Source organism: Scaptodrosophila lebanonensis, unplaced genomic scaffold (genome assembly GCF_003285725.1).
Source record: "Scaptodrosophila lebanonensis strain 11010-0011.00,11010-0021.00 unplaced genomic scaffold, SlebRS2 tig00000072-arrow-pilon, whole genome shotgun sequence".
NCBI lineage: Eukaryota > Metazoa > Arthropoda > Insecta > Diptera > Drosophilidae > Scaptodrosophila > Scaptodrosophila lebanonensis.
Window position 1 is genome coordinate 3,253,266 of NW_022060558.1, and position 14,144 is coordinate 3,267,409.

General features: G+C 41.4%; 6 protein-coding genes across 6 annotated transcripts; 4 read left to right on the top strand and 2 right to left on the bottom strand.

Annotated features, from left to right (window-relative positions):
• The first annotated feature begins 2,485 nt into the window (after positions 1 to 2,485).
• On the top strand, positions 2,486 to 3,839 carry LOC115625439. The gene is made up of 2 exons (XM_030520485.1): positions 2,486 to 2,893; positions 3,515 to 3,839. The coding sequence occupies exons 1-2, from the start codon at positions 2,625 to 2,627 to the stop codon at positions 3,837 to 3,839; spliced, it is 594 nt and encodes a 197-aa protein (XP_030376345.1). The 5' UTR covers positions 2,486 to 2,624.
• Positions 3,840 to 3,849: 10 nt separating this feature from the next.
• LOC115625468 (tRNA (adenine(58)-N(1))-methyltransferase catalytic subunit TRMT61A) lies at positions 3,850 to 5,186 on the bottom strand. The gene is made up of 3 exons (XM_030520517.1): positions 5,002 to 5,186; positions 4,492 to 4,950; positions 3,850 to 4,202 (listed from the first exon to the last, which is right to left on the bottom strand). Exons 1-3 carry the CDS (start codon positions 5,168 to 5,170, stop codon positions 3,895 to 3,897), a joined length of 936 nt encoding a protein of 311 aa, XP_030376377.1. The 5' UTR covers positions 5,171 to 5,186; the 3' UTR covers positions 3,850 to 3,894.
• Positions 5,187 to 5,577: 391 nt separating this feature from the next.
• On the top strand, positions 5,578 to 6,208 carry LOC115625207 (60S ribosomal protein L34). Its single transcript, XM_030520176.1, has 2 exons — positions 5,578 to 5,649; positions 5,718 to 6,208. Exons 1-2 carry the CDS (start codon positions 5,585 to 5,587, stop codon positions 6,130 to 6,132), a joined length of 480 nt encoding a protein of 159 aa, XP_030376036.1. The 5' UTR covers positions 5,578 to 5,584; the 3' UTR covers positions 6,133 to 6,208.
• A 6,289-nt stretch (positions 6,209 to 12,497) lies between these two features.
• On the top strand, positions 12,498 to 13,023 carry LOC115625512 (EKC/KEOPS complex subunit LAGE3). The gene is made up of 2 exons (XM_030520576.1): positions 12,498 to 12,654; positions 12,711 to 13,023. Exons 1-2 carry the CDS (start codon positions 12,617 to 12,619, stop codon positions 12,988 to 12,990), a joined length of 318 nt encoding a protein of 105 aa, XP_030376436.1. The 5' UTR covers positions 12,498 to 12,616; the 3' UTR covers positions 12,991 to 13,023.
• Positions 12,933 to 13,452, top strand: LOC115625511 (phosphatidylinositol N-acetylglucosaminyltransferase subunit P). The gene has a single exon (XM_030520575.1). It carries the CDS (start codon positions 12,956 to 12,958, stop codon positions 13,433 to 13,435), a length of 480 nt encoding a protein of 159 aa, XP_030376435.1. The 5' UTR covers positions 12,933 to 12,955; the 3' UTR covers positions 13,436 to 13,452.
• LOC115625510 (pre-rRNA-processing protein TSR2 homolog) lies at positions 13,426 to 14,144 on the bottom strand. The gene is made up of 2 exons (XM_030520574.1): positions 13,985 to 14,144; positions 13,426 to 13,927 (listed from the first exon to the last, which is right to left on the bottom strand). The coding sequence occupies exons 1-2, from the start codon at positions 14,108 to 14,110 to the stop codon at positions 13,463 to 13,465; spliced, it is 591 nt and encodes a 196-aa protein (XP_030376434.1). The 5' UTR covers positions 14,111 to 14,144; the 3' UTR covers positions 13,426 to 13,462.

Below are 14,144 nucleotides of genomic sequence, written 5' to 3' on the forward strand. Positions count from 1 at the left end.
ATTAAAATTGTTACAAGAAAACTTTATTATAAATTAATTCCACGTTTAGACTTTTTTATAGTCATCAAAAACTGGAGGATTTGATAATCTTTTAAGAAACTGACCATACAATCACGTTGATCGAAAGCTTGTTTAATGTTGTACAGATTCCCATGTACGTTGCGGGCAGAGTATGCACATTTCATTGTCACTATCCTGCCACTAAGTTAGCCATAATTTTCTACAGCGCTCACATTTATGTGCGCCCTGTTGTTGCTGCCGCCGCTTCTAAAGGTGAGAAACTGGCCATTTAGCTGGAGGGCAGCACTGCTCCCCGGACACATACATATAAATACACATCAACATGTATACAAATACATAGATAAATAATACAATTAAACGCAATTTAATAAAATATTTTCAATAAAATGAGCATTTCTAGCTGAAAATTTATGCATAAGCTAAGCAGGTGTTTAGTGTGGTCGCCAACAGCAACAACAAATTGTTGTCTATTCGACTGTTAAAAGCGGCAAGGCGCAGCGTGTGGCAGACTCATAACTGTATAGGACAGTGAAAATTCGTTACAGTTGTCGATCAGCTAACAAGATAATTGTACAAATAACAAAGCGCAGGCAAGCCCAACAGCAACAGCAACATTAAGAGCAACAGCAACAGCAAGAGCTGTGATAAGCAACACGTTGCAACTATCAAATTACAGATCTTCCAATTAACTCGCCAATAAGCGGCATAGCTTTTAATTTGATAATAGTGCTAACTCACGCCCACCAAAAGGCAGGCAAAGAGCAACAGCAAGCAGCAACATGTTGGCAGCAACACGCAATGCTGCAGCAGCAACCACAGCAACAGCAACAACAACAACCACTACTACTACCACAAACAATAGACGCATTTGTAACGCGCAACGCGGGGGGCTAATAAAGTTGGCACATTGAATAAACAAGCGCAGAGCCAAGGCTGACAAGGCAAAAAGAATTGTTTTTGTTTTTCCAATTCGATTTTTCATTGTTTTTTTTTCTTTGCCTTTGTTTGCCTGGGGAGGTTTTTAGTTGCGGCTAGTTGCTAGTGAAATTATTGAGCAAACACTTAACATCAATCAAACACTAAACGACAAGCGAAATATTTAGAACAACGACGGGCTAGACCAGCAACAGCTACAGTAACAGCAACAACAACAACAACATGTTGCCAACAACGATGATGTTGGCAGTTGACATATGAGCAGCCAAAGAAGAAAGCGCATTTGCCGCCACACCAGAGAGCAGCAGAGAAAGACATGGCAATATAAGAAAAGGAAAACGATGTGAAGGGCCAGGGGTGCAACATCAGCGTTCAGTCAAACCGCAAGCGGCTACTACACACAGACCGCCTAACAAGGACAAGTTCAAGCCCAGCGTACTCTAGCTTTAACAAGTGAGACAAGACTCAGCTATAGAATACCCTTAATGGACGCTGAGGAGACCCCGATGGATGCAAACATTAAAATATAACTGTAAGCTGGACTTCTCTGCCGCCAATTCTTCGGAGGTTTGCTTTCTGAAATATATTTTTTATCAGCTATAATCAATATTTCAGTTAACAGTTAATTTGCAGTCGGCTTGCTTTTTATTCATACATAAAAAATAGCTACATAAGAAAAATAAATAACAAATGATCTTTTTACTGAAAAAGGAGAAATAATAGCTAACATTTACTTATGAAATTAAGTGTTATAATTTTCTGTTAAAAACCACATGCTTTTATGATGTAATCAATAGGTCAGCGAATATAAGCATTTGAAAAGGACCAAAATAGTAATAATAATCATGTATTGTAATTAGATTAGAAAATTATATACATATGTATATATTTATATGTACTCATCTAAGACCAACTTAATTACAAGTACGTATTCGTGCACATATCTCCTAATTACTCATATTCGACGATATTGCTCCCCTGTTTTATTGGACTATTAACTTAAATACATTCTACATTTAATCATTCATTACATACTTTGCAATTGCAGGACAACATTTTGAAAAAAGACAATGCTGATAAAAAAAAAGACCTGTATAAGTCATGGGGAGGCCACTCCCAACAGACGTAGCAAGTGGAAATACCCTTGTTACCGATTTCAAGGATGCAGAGTATTTAAAATTATGTAACGGCAGCAATCGCTAGCCCGGCTGCAAATTTGCAAGTCAAGCAGCAGCCACAACAGTCAACAGGCGGCCGAGTACGTCAGCTGACGGGCGTATGGATGTCACTGTTTGGATAGACAGTCGGACAGCTGAGGCGAAGCCGACAGAGAGAGCAGCGAGAAGAATCGCAAACTCGCGGCTCGCGAAACGGTTGGCGTGAACTTAATCATGTGCATGATTGTGCAATATTTTCATGTGTATACAGGTATACATATGTAAGTATGTATGTGTGTTCAAGTGTGCGTTGCGTTGGCAGCGCGTAGTCAGTCAGCCAGCCTGGCAGTCAGTCAGTCGTCCTGACAATCCCCACAGCTCGCATGCTCCAAGGTTGTTATGGACGCCCATGTTTATAGTTGTAAACAGGCGACAACAGATAGACGAGTTTCCAGTGGATTCCAACTGCGGCTTGTAACTGTAATACTTAGTTGCGCTTAATACTTCGAAATGATCTCTCGACGCGACAAATTGCTGAACCAGCCCTGGGAGCAGCTGCGCTATGCCCAGCATCGCGAGAAGGTTATGTCCGCTCGCCCGGCTATAGATACCCACACTCCTCGCCAACACGAGCATGTGCAGCGCAAGTGGAAGAAGCAGCAGAACGAGAAGGAGCGGCAGCAGCAAATCGAGAGAGAGAATTTGCGACTATTACAGAAACTCGCCGACATAATGCGCAGCAAGCGCATGAACAACTTATGGTTGGAGCCAAGGCCCAAGTGAGTTAGGGTTCCTTTCAATTAGTGATAAGTCGGAAATCTTTAGATAATGCCAGGGAAAGCAAATTCAAATTGTAAATCCAACAAAAACGATACTACTTTCCACCTTTATCGCCGCTTCCCTTAATGAGGTGCAATTTAATCTAGGGGAAGTTGGCTGCATTATAAAATAACAGAAATTATTCTACTTTTTGAAAATGAAATTTTTCGTATTTGTCTTAAAGTGATATTAATCGAATTAATTATTAATCTAAAAGGTACCTAAATTTTTTCTTCATTTTATGACTAAATGGCACTGGAATTACTTCACAAATTGGTACTTAGTTACACCGACAATTCTACAACTTGTATAAAAGTAAATGCTTTCCAAGTAAAAAGCCTACAAGCCACCCAGATTCCTTAAGCCAGGGACTTAAGGAAATTCCAGTTTTGGGCCAAGAATATCCTTAAAACTCTTCAACAAATCTTACATTTTTTAGACTTTTATTTTCAGGGAGGTCTGTCTTTTAAGGTCTTTCATTTGAACCAATTTTGGCACTCGCAAATGTATTATAAATATTATCTAAATGGATCACTTCAAAATTCGTATCGCTAATAGAAAATCCCATATTGTTTTTGCAGCTTTCTCAATCGCGAGAAACTTTTCCCCGCGCGTCCCTACTCCAGCCTTCCACAAATTGTAACCATTTATGGCGCACCCCCACCAGGCCCACTTATCTATGGCATGGTGCCAAAGCCAAGCGTCGTGGGTCGTTGTCCCACATGTGCAGGCAATCCGGAACGCACTGAAATTGAAATACCCGAACAACGCATTCCTTGGGCGCCAGGACGCAAATCCTGGAGTCGTAGGGTGGACAAAATGGCGCAGATGCAACGTTGCTATCATTGCGGCTGCATGAGGCAGGTTGAGTCCAGTTTCTATAACGATTTTTCTTTCGATGAATGAAACGCGCAAATAAAATACTTAAACTTTATTGGACACATACAAAAATGTGGCGTTATCATGTTTTCGCAATGTTCGGCGGCAGTGTGGCGAACGTAAGAAAGCCCGTGTGACCGGGAAGCACTTGGGGATTACTGGATGTAAGATACTTTTTCAGCTCTTTGGGTGTTTTGGTGGCCTCGCTGCTACTGCTCTTGGGTTGCTTCAGAAATTCCAAATCAATGACCGGCACAGTGCGTGTCTTCACCACATTTTCCTGCTGCAGCACCTCCATGGAGCAGATCTCGTTGAAACCCAGCTTAGACAACGCATTTATGCAACGCTGCGACTGCTCAATGCAGGGTGAGAAGGAGCAAAAGCGACCGCCTGCAAAAGTTGAGAATCGGTTGAATCGGTCACTAATGAGTGACAAACTTGCCTGGCCGGCAATCGCACAGCACGTCAAGTGTCAAAAGCGGGCTCATTCAATGTCAAACACAATGAAATGGTAGATTGACTGCCTCAGTGAGCGGCCAGCAGCGACAAGTCTTGCCTTTTTGTTTGTTGGTTTGTTTGTTAGTTTGTTTGATGCTTGGACGTTGGTCGGCTGTGCGCAAAGGGCGCTGACAACTTGTTGTCACCGTTGACTGGCCAACTATCAAAGCGTTTCACTCACCAGACAACTTCAACGCCTTGAATGCATGTGGCACTGCCAAATCCGGCGCTGGTAGATCCAAAAACACAGCATCCGCTCTACCATCGAGTTCGCTGGTGAAGCCCAAATTGCACACATCCCTATGGTAGACCGTTACGAAAGACTCCAGACCATGCTTACGAAACTCGTCGCGCGCCTGCGTTGCACGCAAATCATGAAAATCAAAAGTGTGGAGATGGCCAGTCGGTTTAAGAGCACGCAAGAAAAAATGCGACAATGAGCCCGAGCCAGTACCCGACTCAACCACCACAGCGCCAGGACGCACCTCTAGTTGATGCAGTATCATACTTATGTCGGGAGTGTAGATGATTTGTGTGCGATGTGGCAGTGTTTGTGTCCACAATTCCGGATTTGGTTGCAAAACATGTGCCCAGCCCTTAGAAAGTTCAACCCGACTGCCATACTTCACGCCAATAATGCCTTTATAAGATGCAAAGTTTTTTACTGAATATATTTTATCTTATTGCTTACTTTCAACTTTGAGGGAGCCGTAGGGTGTCTGGAAGATGTGTGGTATGGTTTCGCCTTTTTTATTTAATATCGTGGGCACAGCTTCAATGGCGTGCATAGAATTGACACTAAGGTACAAAATGACTATATCACCCTTCTCTATGTGCGTCTGGGGTTTCAGAAAACTCATCTTGCAGCTTAAATTTGCGTTTATTTATTTTTATTGACGCCGCACGTTTATTTACAAAATGTGCGCGCACAGCTGTTTAGTAAAGATATCGATTAGCCGATATTTGGACTCGATACTTGCTATCGCCTCAAGCGCATCCAACTTCACGTCGATTTTCTGCTTCTTTCTCTCTTTTGGTTTATTACTAGAAGTATGTAGACGTTTAATTTTTTTTGAAGAATAATCCGTAAACATCTGCAAATTAACAACGCTAACATCCAGAAATAGGTCACGCGATGTTTGCGGAACATGTATATTTTATTATAAACTATTTCTTATCTTGGTTCCACACTCTCTTCTCCATTTCACGCTCCTTTTGCAACCGATTATATCGCTGAATCTTCATGGGTTATCAATTGGTGATGTAGCCGCAAAATGGTGCAGCGCTTGACTTTGAGGAGACGTCTGTCCTACAATACCAAGTCCAACAGGAGGCGCATGTAAGTATTTTTTCGAGATTGCCGATTTCCAATTGTAGCAAAATATTAAATGGTTTTGTTGTTTACAGTGTGCGCACACCCGGCGGCCGCCTGGTATACCAGTACGTCAAGAAGAACCCAACTGTGCCACGCTGCGGTCAGTGCAAGGAGAAGCTAAAGGGCATCACACCATCTCGCCCCAGCCAGCGGACTCGCTTGTCGAAACGTCACAAGACAGTCTCCCGCACCTACGGAGGTGTGCTTTGCCATGGCTGCCTGCGCGAGCGTATTGTGCGTGCTTTCCTCATCGAGGAACAGAAGATTGTCAAGGCCCTGAAAAGCCAGCGTGAGGCATTGGTGAAACCCGTCAAGAAGGTGGTTGAAAAGAAACCCACCAAGGCGGCCGCAACCAAGAAACCCGCCGGCAAAACCGGAGCCAAGGGCGCTGTAAAAACTGCGTCGAAGAAACCCGCACCTAAAACCGGTGTTAAGTCCAAGAAGTAAATGTTAAGAGATTTTTGTTTGAAACAATAATTGGACGCGGAATAATTTTTAATAAACAAAAAATACAAATATTCAATGTTTCTTCCAATTTTGATTGTGCTAAATGATTTGTCTGCAAGTGCTGGGAATTAAGCATTTTCTGGAGATGTATTGGTGATGGCTTTTTACAAAGCACTGAATAAAAATATTAGAACGAAAAATCCTTCCTTTAGTTACGGCACCTCAGATTTATTGGTCTACATTCGCAAATTAATGTTTTTTTATGTAATTTGATTGACTTTTAAACGTTCATTTACATTAAGAGTTTCTAACATGGAGAATTGCGTATTGAAATCCTTAAACATATTACAAAATCATCGTGTGCTGGATTTTAAAATAATGAAATCGCTCAATAATATCTTATACGTATACAGATTTATCGTATACCAAGTAAGGCTTGAGGCTTGAAAATTTACTCAGGGACCGCAAATAAAGATTTTTTAAAGAGAAAGCGAGGAATTTTCTAATATCATTTTTGGCGATTATCTATACATTTTCACCATGATTTAAAAGTTTTAAGTTTAATTCATTCTCTGAAAATGGAGTAATTAATTTTAAGTTATTCATTACAACCTAACTAATAATCATTATTTTAAAGCAAAAAAATAAAACTCATAAAATAATGATTATTGACTTATTATTTAAGGATATATAGATTTTGTTGTTTTCCCTATTAAAAAGGAAGCGACAGTTACAACTTAAAGTTTATTTTTGATCAATAGAACTTAAAGAATAATCATTACTTTATGAGTCTTATATTTTTGCTCATAAATAATGATTGGTTAAGTTTCAATGTAAAACTCAAAATTAATCATTATATTGTGAATGAATGAATAAAATTATTAAATAATCATTATTTTGTAATTTTTATATTAACATTAATAATGATTGTAGTCCCTGAATTTACTACTTTTAAAAACGTGAAAGTCAAATTTTTTTTGAATATGGGTTTTATTATATACATACATGTATGTAGAAGAATAACACTAAATAAAGAAATGTAAATCATTAAATGATGTTGTGTGTAAAACAAATACAAAGAGAATGTGTCATGTGATCGGCTTGCAGGCTATAATAAGAGCAGGGTTTAAGAGCAAATATTGCCTTAGCCGAGCAAAGCGCATTGTTGTTGTCTAGGCAGTTGAGAAAAGGAAATGTCAAAGAACAAAAAGGAAGAGTAGAACGAGTAAGACAACGAGCCTCGAGAGAGCAGTGATGCAAGTCAGTCTGCTTCAAGAAGTCAAAGGCAACACTACCAGTGCGAATTGCTGTGCTCACGTAAAGAAAATGGCCGAACAGCGCGTCACGCCGCGCGAATTATCCAACCCTTCTCCGACATCAGAAGTGGGATCGGCCTCGCCCCAAAGACATTCTGACAATGATTGGCGAACTCTGTTTGAGTCACAGAATCGTAATTTTATGGAATTGATAAAAGTTATGCAAGTGCCATATGCAGAGTCTCATAAAGAAAAAATAATTGTGTTGCCAAAGTTCGACCCTGACGACACGAGCGCGGACGCGTCTGCATGGTGTAAAACAGCAGACATGATAATGTCCGAAAATCCCTTAGAAGGTAGTGCATTGGTCATCGCACTTAGCAGCTCCCTAAATGGAGGCGCATCGCAGTGGTTGTCCCAGATTTGCTATGCTGGAATAACCTGGCTTGAATTTAAGGAATTGTTTCTGCAGCGATACGAGGGTATAGAGACGCCAGCCGCCATTTTCTTAAACATTCTTAACGGCCGACCGAACGCAAACGAGTGTCTATCGGTGTATGCAAGCAGATTGGTGACGTCACTAATGACGAAATGGAAGCAAATGAGCGCAGAAGAAATAGCAGTCTCGTTCGTGCTGGCACATACCTCGCAAATTGATACGAGGCTGCAGCGTATGGCGTTTACAACGAACATCAAAACACGAAGCGAGCTCCAGCAGCAGTTGAAAGCATACGCTTTTGGTAAACGCAACGTGCAAATCACTTCGGAACACACATCTGGCCCCGAGAAGAAAAGGTACAAGTCGTCTTCTATTATGAAATGCCATTATTGTGAAAAACCTGGACACAAAATGGCAGAATGCCGCAAGAGGAAAATGGACGAGAGAAATGCACCGAGAACAAACCAGATGCAAAGCAATTCAGCAACAGCGAGAGAGCGAGGCGCAGTGACGTGTTTTAAATGTGGCAAGACTGGCCACATTTCAACGATGTGCACACGGGGACTAGAAGCAGCGAGCAAAAGCAACATACAAGAGAAGCGAGTAGATGTCTGCACAGTAATGGAACCAACGGGACTATTGTTGCAATTTGGTGAGCTCATTCCATTCTTCTTTGACTCGGGCGCCGAGTGCTCTTTGATAAAAGAGAAAATGGCAAATAAATTTGCTGGAAAGAGAATTTTCAGTACAGTTATGCTGAAAGGCATTGGTGAAAATTCCGTGTATAGTAATTTACAAATTCATACGACTGTTCAAATATGTGAGCATACTCTGGAAATATTATTTCATGTAGTATTGGATAAGTTTTTAAAGCACAATGTAATGGTTGGTCGTGAAATTTTGAGCCTTGGCTTCGGCGTTGCCATGGACGCTGAAAAGTTCAGTATTTATAAAACAAAGGCTGTCAACATTGTTTCAGATACAACAAATAGGTGCTATCTAGAACATTTAAATAATGATGAAGAATTAAGTGATGAAGACAGAAATAAATTGATAGAAATATGGCAACATTATGCTGAAAGATTTATAAGTGGCATACCAAAGAGTCGTGTAACAACAGGTGAACTAGAAATTCGTTTGATAGATCCAAACAAAATCGTGCAAAGGCGTCCATATAGACTTAGCGCAGATGAGAGAGAAATAGTGAGGAAACAAATAAAAGAGCTGTTAAAAGCTAATGTAATACGTCCGAGCTGTTCTCCGTTTGCCAGTCCGATGCTGCTAGTTAAAAAGAAAGATGGCAGTGACCGCCTATGCATTGATTATCGAGAGTTAAATGCCAATACTATAGCAGACAAATATCCACTGCCGTTGATATCGGATCAAATCAACAGACTGCGAGAAGGAAAATATTTTTCAAGTTTAGACATGGCTAGCGGATTTTACCAGGTTCCCATACATGCTGACTCAATTGAACGTACGGCATTTGTAACAGCTGAGGGTCAATACGAATTCTTATCCATGCCCTTCGGGTTAAAGAACGCCTCATCGGTATTTCAGCGAGCAATAACACGTGCCTTGGGTGAGCTGGCATACTCGTATGCCATTGTTTACATCGATGATGTTTTGATTGTAGCAGGCACTAAAGAAGAGGCATTTCATAGATTAAAGGTGGTATTGGAACTTCTGACCAACGCCGGATTTTCTTTCAATGTAAAGAAATGCACATTCCTCAAACCTAATGTTGAATATTTGGGTTATCAAGTCGAAGATGGTCAAATTAAACCTAATTCTCGGAAGATACATGCCTTGGCAGCGTTATCACAACCGCAATCAGTTACACAGCTGAGGCAATTTATAGGTTTGGCATCATACTTTCGACAATTTGTGCCACAATTTTCAGAGCAAATGAAGCCACTATATCACCTCACCTCCAAGAATGGTAGCTTCCATTGGAAGCCAGAACACGAGTGTATACGTCAAAAGATTATTACCATATTAACTAACGAGCCGGTTTTGATCATTTTTGATCCACAGTATCCCATAGAGCTGCACACTGATGCGAGCTCAGAAGGCTATGGAGCAATACTTATGCAAAAAGTAGAAGGCAAAACAAGGGTAGTCGAGTATTATAGCAAGTGCACAACCAGTACGGAATCCAAGTATCACTCGTACGAGTTGGAGACGCTAGCCGTATTTAATGCAGTTAAACATTTCCGTCATTATCTTCATGGAAAGAAATTTATAGTGTATACGGATTGTAACTCATTAAAGGCTAGTCGTTCCAAAATTGATTTAACTCCACGGGTGCATAGATGGTGGGCATATTTACAATCATTCGACTTCACAGTCGAATACAGGAAAGGGAATCGCATGTTGCATGCAGATTTTCTTTCAAGAAATCCTATCCCTGCTGAAGCAAAGACCGTCAAAAATATTACTGAGAAACGTGTAGACTTGGCTGAGCTGACTGACAATTGGCTGATTGCTGAACAACAGCGAGATCCAGATTTGTCTGTTTTAATTTCTAAATTGCACAATAATGAGCTTAATGAGGACATGGCAAGAACGTATGAAATGAGATCTGGTATACTGCATAGAAAGATTCAAAGAAATGGTAGAACGCGCTGCTTGCCAGTGGTACCAAGAGCATATAGGTGGTCCGTAATAAATCACGTACACGAAGCCATAATGCATTTAGGTTGGGAGAAAACATTAGATAAGGTATACACCTACTATTGGTTCGAGAATATGTCAAAATATGTGCGTAGGTTTGTAGAAAACTGTATAACGTGCAAGGTATCAAAGTCATCCTCGGGCAAGATTCAGGCAGAAATGCATCCGATACCCAAGGTGGAAATACCGTGGCATACAATACACATTGATATAAGTGGCAAACTAAGTGGCAAAAACGATTTGAAGGAGTATGTCATAGTACAAGTAGACGCATTTACTAAATTTGTTTACTTTTATCACACATTAAATTTGGACACGGAAAGTTGTATAAAAGCGGTCAAATCAGCAATATCCATTTTTGGCGTGCCTACGCGTATTATTGCTGATCAGGGTAGGAGCTTTGCCAGCGCCGCTTTTCGAGAATTTTGTTCATCACAAAACGTTAATTTACATTTGATAGCTACGGGAGCGAGTCGTGCGAATGGACAGGTAGAGCGCGTAATGGGCACTATGAAAAATATGCTGACAGCAGTTGAAACGAGCGAGCGTTCCTGGCAAGAAGCATTAGATGAAGTACAGTTGGCCATAAATTGCACGACAAATCGAGTAACAAAAGTTAGTCCATTGGAATTATTGATAGGCAAAGAGGCTAGACCACTAGGCTTAGTGCCAATGATAAATGAAGAAAAAGTTGATGTTGATTGTTTAAGAAAGCAGGCCAAAGAAAATATGTTAAAAAATGCTAACTATGATAAAGCTAGATTTGATCAAAATAAGGCAAAGATTGTTAAGCATAAGGTTGGAGATCATGTTTTGCTCAAAAGTGAAGAGCGGCACCAAACAAAGCTTGACCCCAAATTTAAGGGACCGTTTGTCGTGATTGAAGTGCTTGATGGTGACCGATATAAATTAAAGTCCTTGATAAGTAAGAGGACATACAAGTATGCCCATGAGTATTTGCGACCGTTACCAGATAGTCAAGTTACTGCAGAGTTGGAAGATGTGGAGGGTGGTAATGCAGAAGAAGGCATTGGCCAAAGCCCAAGCTCCCACCAGTGACGATGTAGTATTGTCATACACAAGGACCACGCCCGTACCACTAAGTTATACCGATGGCACAAGTGTAGACGGAGGGTGTCTATCATGGCGTGCGGCGCGGTTGTCGTGGTAGAGAACATGTGACTTAAAGTGATCATGTTGCAAGGGCAAGTGGAGTCCATGAGTTGTGGTATGATAGAGAGATATCCAGATGTTCGGGTTTTCGCAGAAGAGTACGAGCTACTGGTTGGCACAGCCGCAAATGTGTGTGAATGCCTGCAAAACCGTCATTTGAAGACACATCTTGCAAAGAAGTGTTAAATAAACGAAGTAACGATAAACTTATGGTAAATTGAAGCGCAATACTTGAATTGATTGACTATATATAGTATAATAAAAAAAAAAAAAAAAAAAAAAAAATATTGAGCAAGGCATGAAGCCGACGTTTGAATAAGTTTTGTTCGAATAAGTTTTATTTGAATAAGTTTTGTTTTGCTAATTTCATTATGATAAGATACTACACGAGGACGTGTAAGAGCCAGGAAGGCCGTGTAGAAGAATAACACTAAATAAAGAAATGTAAATCATTAAATGATGTTGTGTGTAAAACAAATACAAAGAGAATGTGTCATGTGATCGGCTTGCAGGCTATAATAAGAGCAGGGTTTAAGAGCAAATATTGCCTTAGCCGAGCAAAGCGCATTGTTGTTGTCTAGGCAGTTGAGAAAAGGAAATGTCAAAGAACAAAAAGGAAGAGTAGAACGAGTAAGACAACGAGCCTCGAGAGAGCAGTGATGCAAGTCAGTCTGCTTCAAGAAGTCAAAGGCAACACTACCAGTGCGAATTGCTGTGCTCACGTAAAGAAAATGGCCGAACAGCGCGTCACGCCGCGCGAATTATCCAACCCTTCTCCGACATGTATATTTATCTTTCATCTGACATAGTTTGTCTGCGATCATGAGCTGGCAACACTAGTTTGCACCATAAACAAATCGTTTGTGCTTCTTCTTCACATTTTGCTATTCAACGGGGTAACCTCCGTCATGCGCTCCTTCTTAGGCGATTTTAGCAAACAATGGTTCAGCCAAACTCCATCAATAAAACAAACGAGTCGTAAGTTCAAGTTTAAAATAATCCTGTGGCAATCCATAAAACAGTGTTACCAACAGAACAATAAGAGTGCCATTCGATTCGGCACGACATGCGGAAATCGCCTTTCGTGTATTAAGCGTCGACTTGGAGCCGCACCGAAATTTTGTGCAGAAAAAGCTGAGTCTGGAAGGGGACGTACTGACCGTGCATTTTAGTGCCGACCAGGTGAAGAATCTGCGGACTGCTATCACCTCGTTCTTTGAGTGCCTACTGCTCTGCCAGGATACTATCAAACAGTTTGGTGCGCCAACGCTGGATCAGAATGCCGGAACACAGCCCAGCGCCCACACCGCATAGAGCCATCTATGGATTTGCGTTCTACATGCTCTTCACAATACTCTTTATCGTCTACGTGGCTTGGGCTTATCTGCCAGTGGAACTCGGCTTGCATTCCTATCTTCCGGACAAGTACTTTGCGGTGTTTATTCCAGTCCTAGCCCTGGTGGGCGCATGGTTTTTCATAGTATTCATATATCCTGCCATAAATCTGTCATTAACGCCAAATATTGATGCCATCTCGTCGGTTGTAGATCCGAAAGTGGCGCTTCCTAAGGGTACCGAGTTTACTGATTGGGCACAGCTGCAATGCAAACAACAGAACATAAGCCCGACAAGGAACGCAACAGTGCCTTTAAAATATTGTGATTTATGTAGAACCACACACACGCCGAATCAACGTGCCCCTATAGCTCCATTGCGCTTTATGGACTTACAAGAAGTAAATTCCGCCTATTACAACTAACAATTCGTGTTTTTATTTTAACAATCCTCACTTTCTACGCCCCGTGCGCACCGTGGTCCAACCCTCTTCAGGCTCAACGAACTCCTCGGCTTGTTTCTTGCGTGTCTGAGAGCGGGTAACTCGGCTACTGGAAGCAGCCTCCTCTTCGCTCTCATCGTCGTCCTCCATGTCATCGTCATCTTCGTCCATATCCTCGTCCGACGACGAGTCTCCCGCAACGGGTGTGTATGTGATTTTGACATCTGGACGCAGCCAGTCTTTGCCCTGCGGCAGCTTGCTCAGCTCTGTTTCTATCTGTGCATAATGCCCTTGCAACGCCAATTGCTTGTATCGCAACAAATTGCGGCATATTTCCGGTATGGAGTGATCGTCACACAGCGTATTGAATTCCTGGTCCATGAGCTCTTCGATCACTTCCTGCAGTTCCCCTTGGGTAATGTTCTCGTTGCCAATACAATATTGGTATGTGTAATCCATTATTTGTATGGCCACCTGGAGGGTGTCAATGCATAAATAAGGTTAGAAAGTATGACTGGATGAGCGACTTACCTGCTGGCCATTGCGCCCTCCCATCCCATGCTCCACAGCCAATCGCAAATTTTGCCAATTGTTAAAGATCTTCTCAACAATTAGCCGAAAATTGTTGCCGAATTCTGTTTGTTGTGTCGCAGCCATAACGTGGAGTTTTGCGTTTAGTGTTGGAAAACTG

Excerpts from the sequence above, each read along its gene's own strand:
- LOC115625510 (XM_030520574.1), bottom strand. The coding sequence starts at position 14,110 with ATGGCTGCGACACAACAAACAGAATTCGGCAACAATTTTCGGCTAATT. Across the intron at positions 13,928-13,984 it reads GAGGGCGCAATGGCCAGCAG|GTGGCCATACAAATAATGGA; the intron begins GTAAGTCGCTCA and ends GACACCCTCCAG.
- LOC115625468 (XM_030520517.1), bottom strand. The coding sequence starts at position 5,170 with ATGAGTTTTCTGAAACCCCAGACGCACATAGAGAAGGGTGATATAGTC. Across the intron at positions 4,951-5,001 it reads CGGCTCCCTCAAAGTTGAAA|GCATTATTGGCGTGAAGTAT; the intron begins GTAAGCAATAAG and ends CATCTTATAAAG. Across the intron at positions 4,203-4,491 it reads CAAGGCGTTGAAGTTGTCTG|GCGGTCGCTTTTGCTCCTTC; the intron begins GTGAGTGAAACG and ends CAACTTTTGCAG.
- LOC115625207 (XM_030520176.1), top strand. The coding sequence starts at position 5,585 with ATGGTGCAGCGCTTGACTTTGAGGAGACGTCTGTCCTACAATACCAAG. Across the intron at positions 5,650-5,717 it reads AAGTCCAACAGGAGGCGCAT|TGTGCGCACACCCGGCGGCC; the intron begins GTAAGTATTTTT and ends TGTTGTTTACAG.
- LOC115625439 (XM_030520485.1), top strand. The coding sequence starts at position 2,625 with ATGATCTCTCGACGCGACAAATTGCTGAACCAGCCCTGGGAGCAGCTG. Across the intron at positions 2,894-3,514 it reads TGGTTGGAGCCAAGGCCCAA|CTTTCTCAATCGCGAGAAAC; the intron begins GTGAGTTAGGGT and ends TTGTTTTTGCAG.
- LOC115625512 (XM_030520576.1), top strand. The coding sequence starts at position 12,617 with ATGGTTCAGCCAAACTCCATCAATAAAACAAACGAGTC. Across the intron at positions 12,655-12,710 it reads ATCAATAAAACAAACGAGTC|AACAATAAGAGTGCCATTCG; the intron begins GTAAGTTCAAGT and ends TGTTACCAACAG.
- LOC115625511 (XM_030520575.1), top strand. The coding sequence starts at position 12,956 with ATGCCGGAACACAGCCCAGCGCCCACACCGCATAGAGCCATCTATGGA.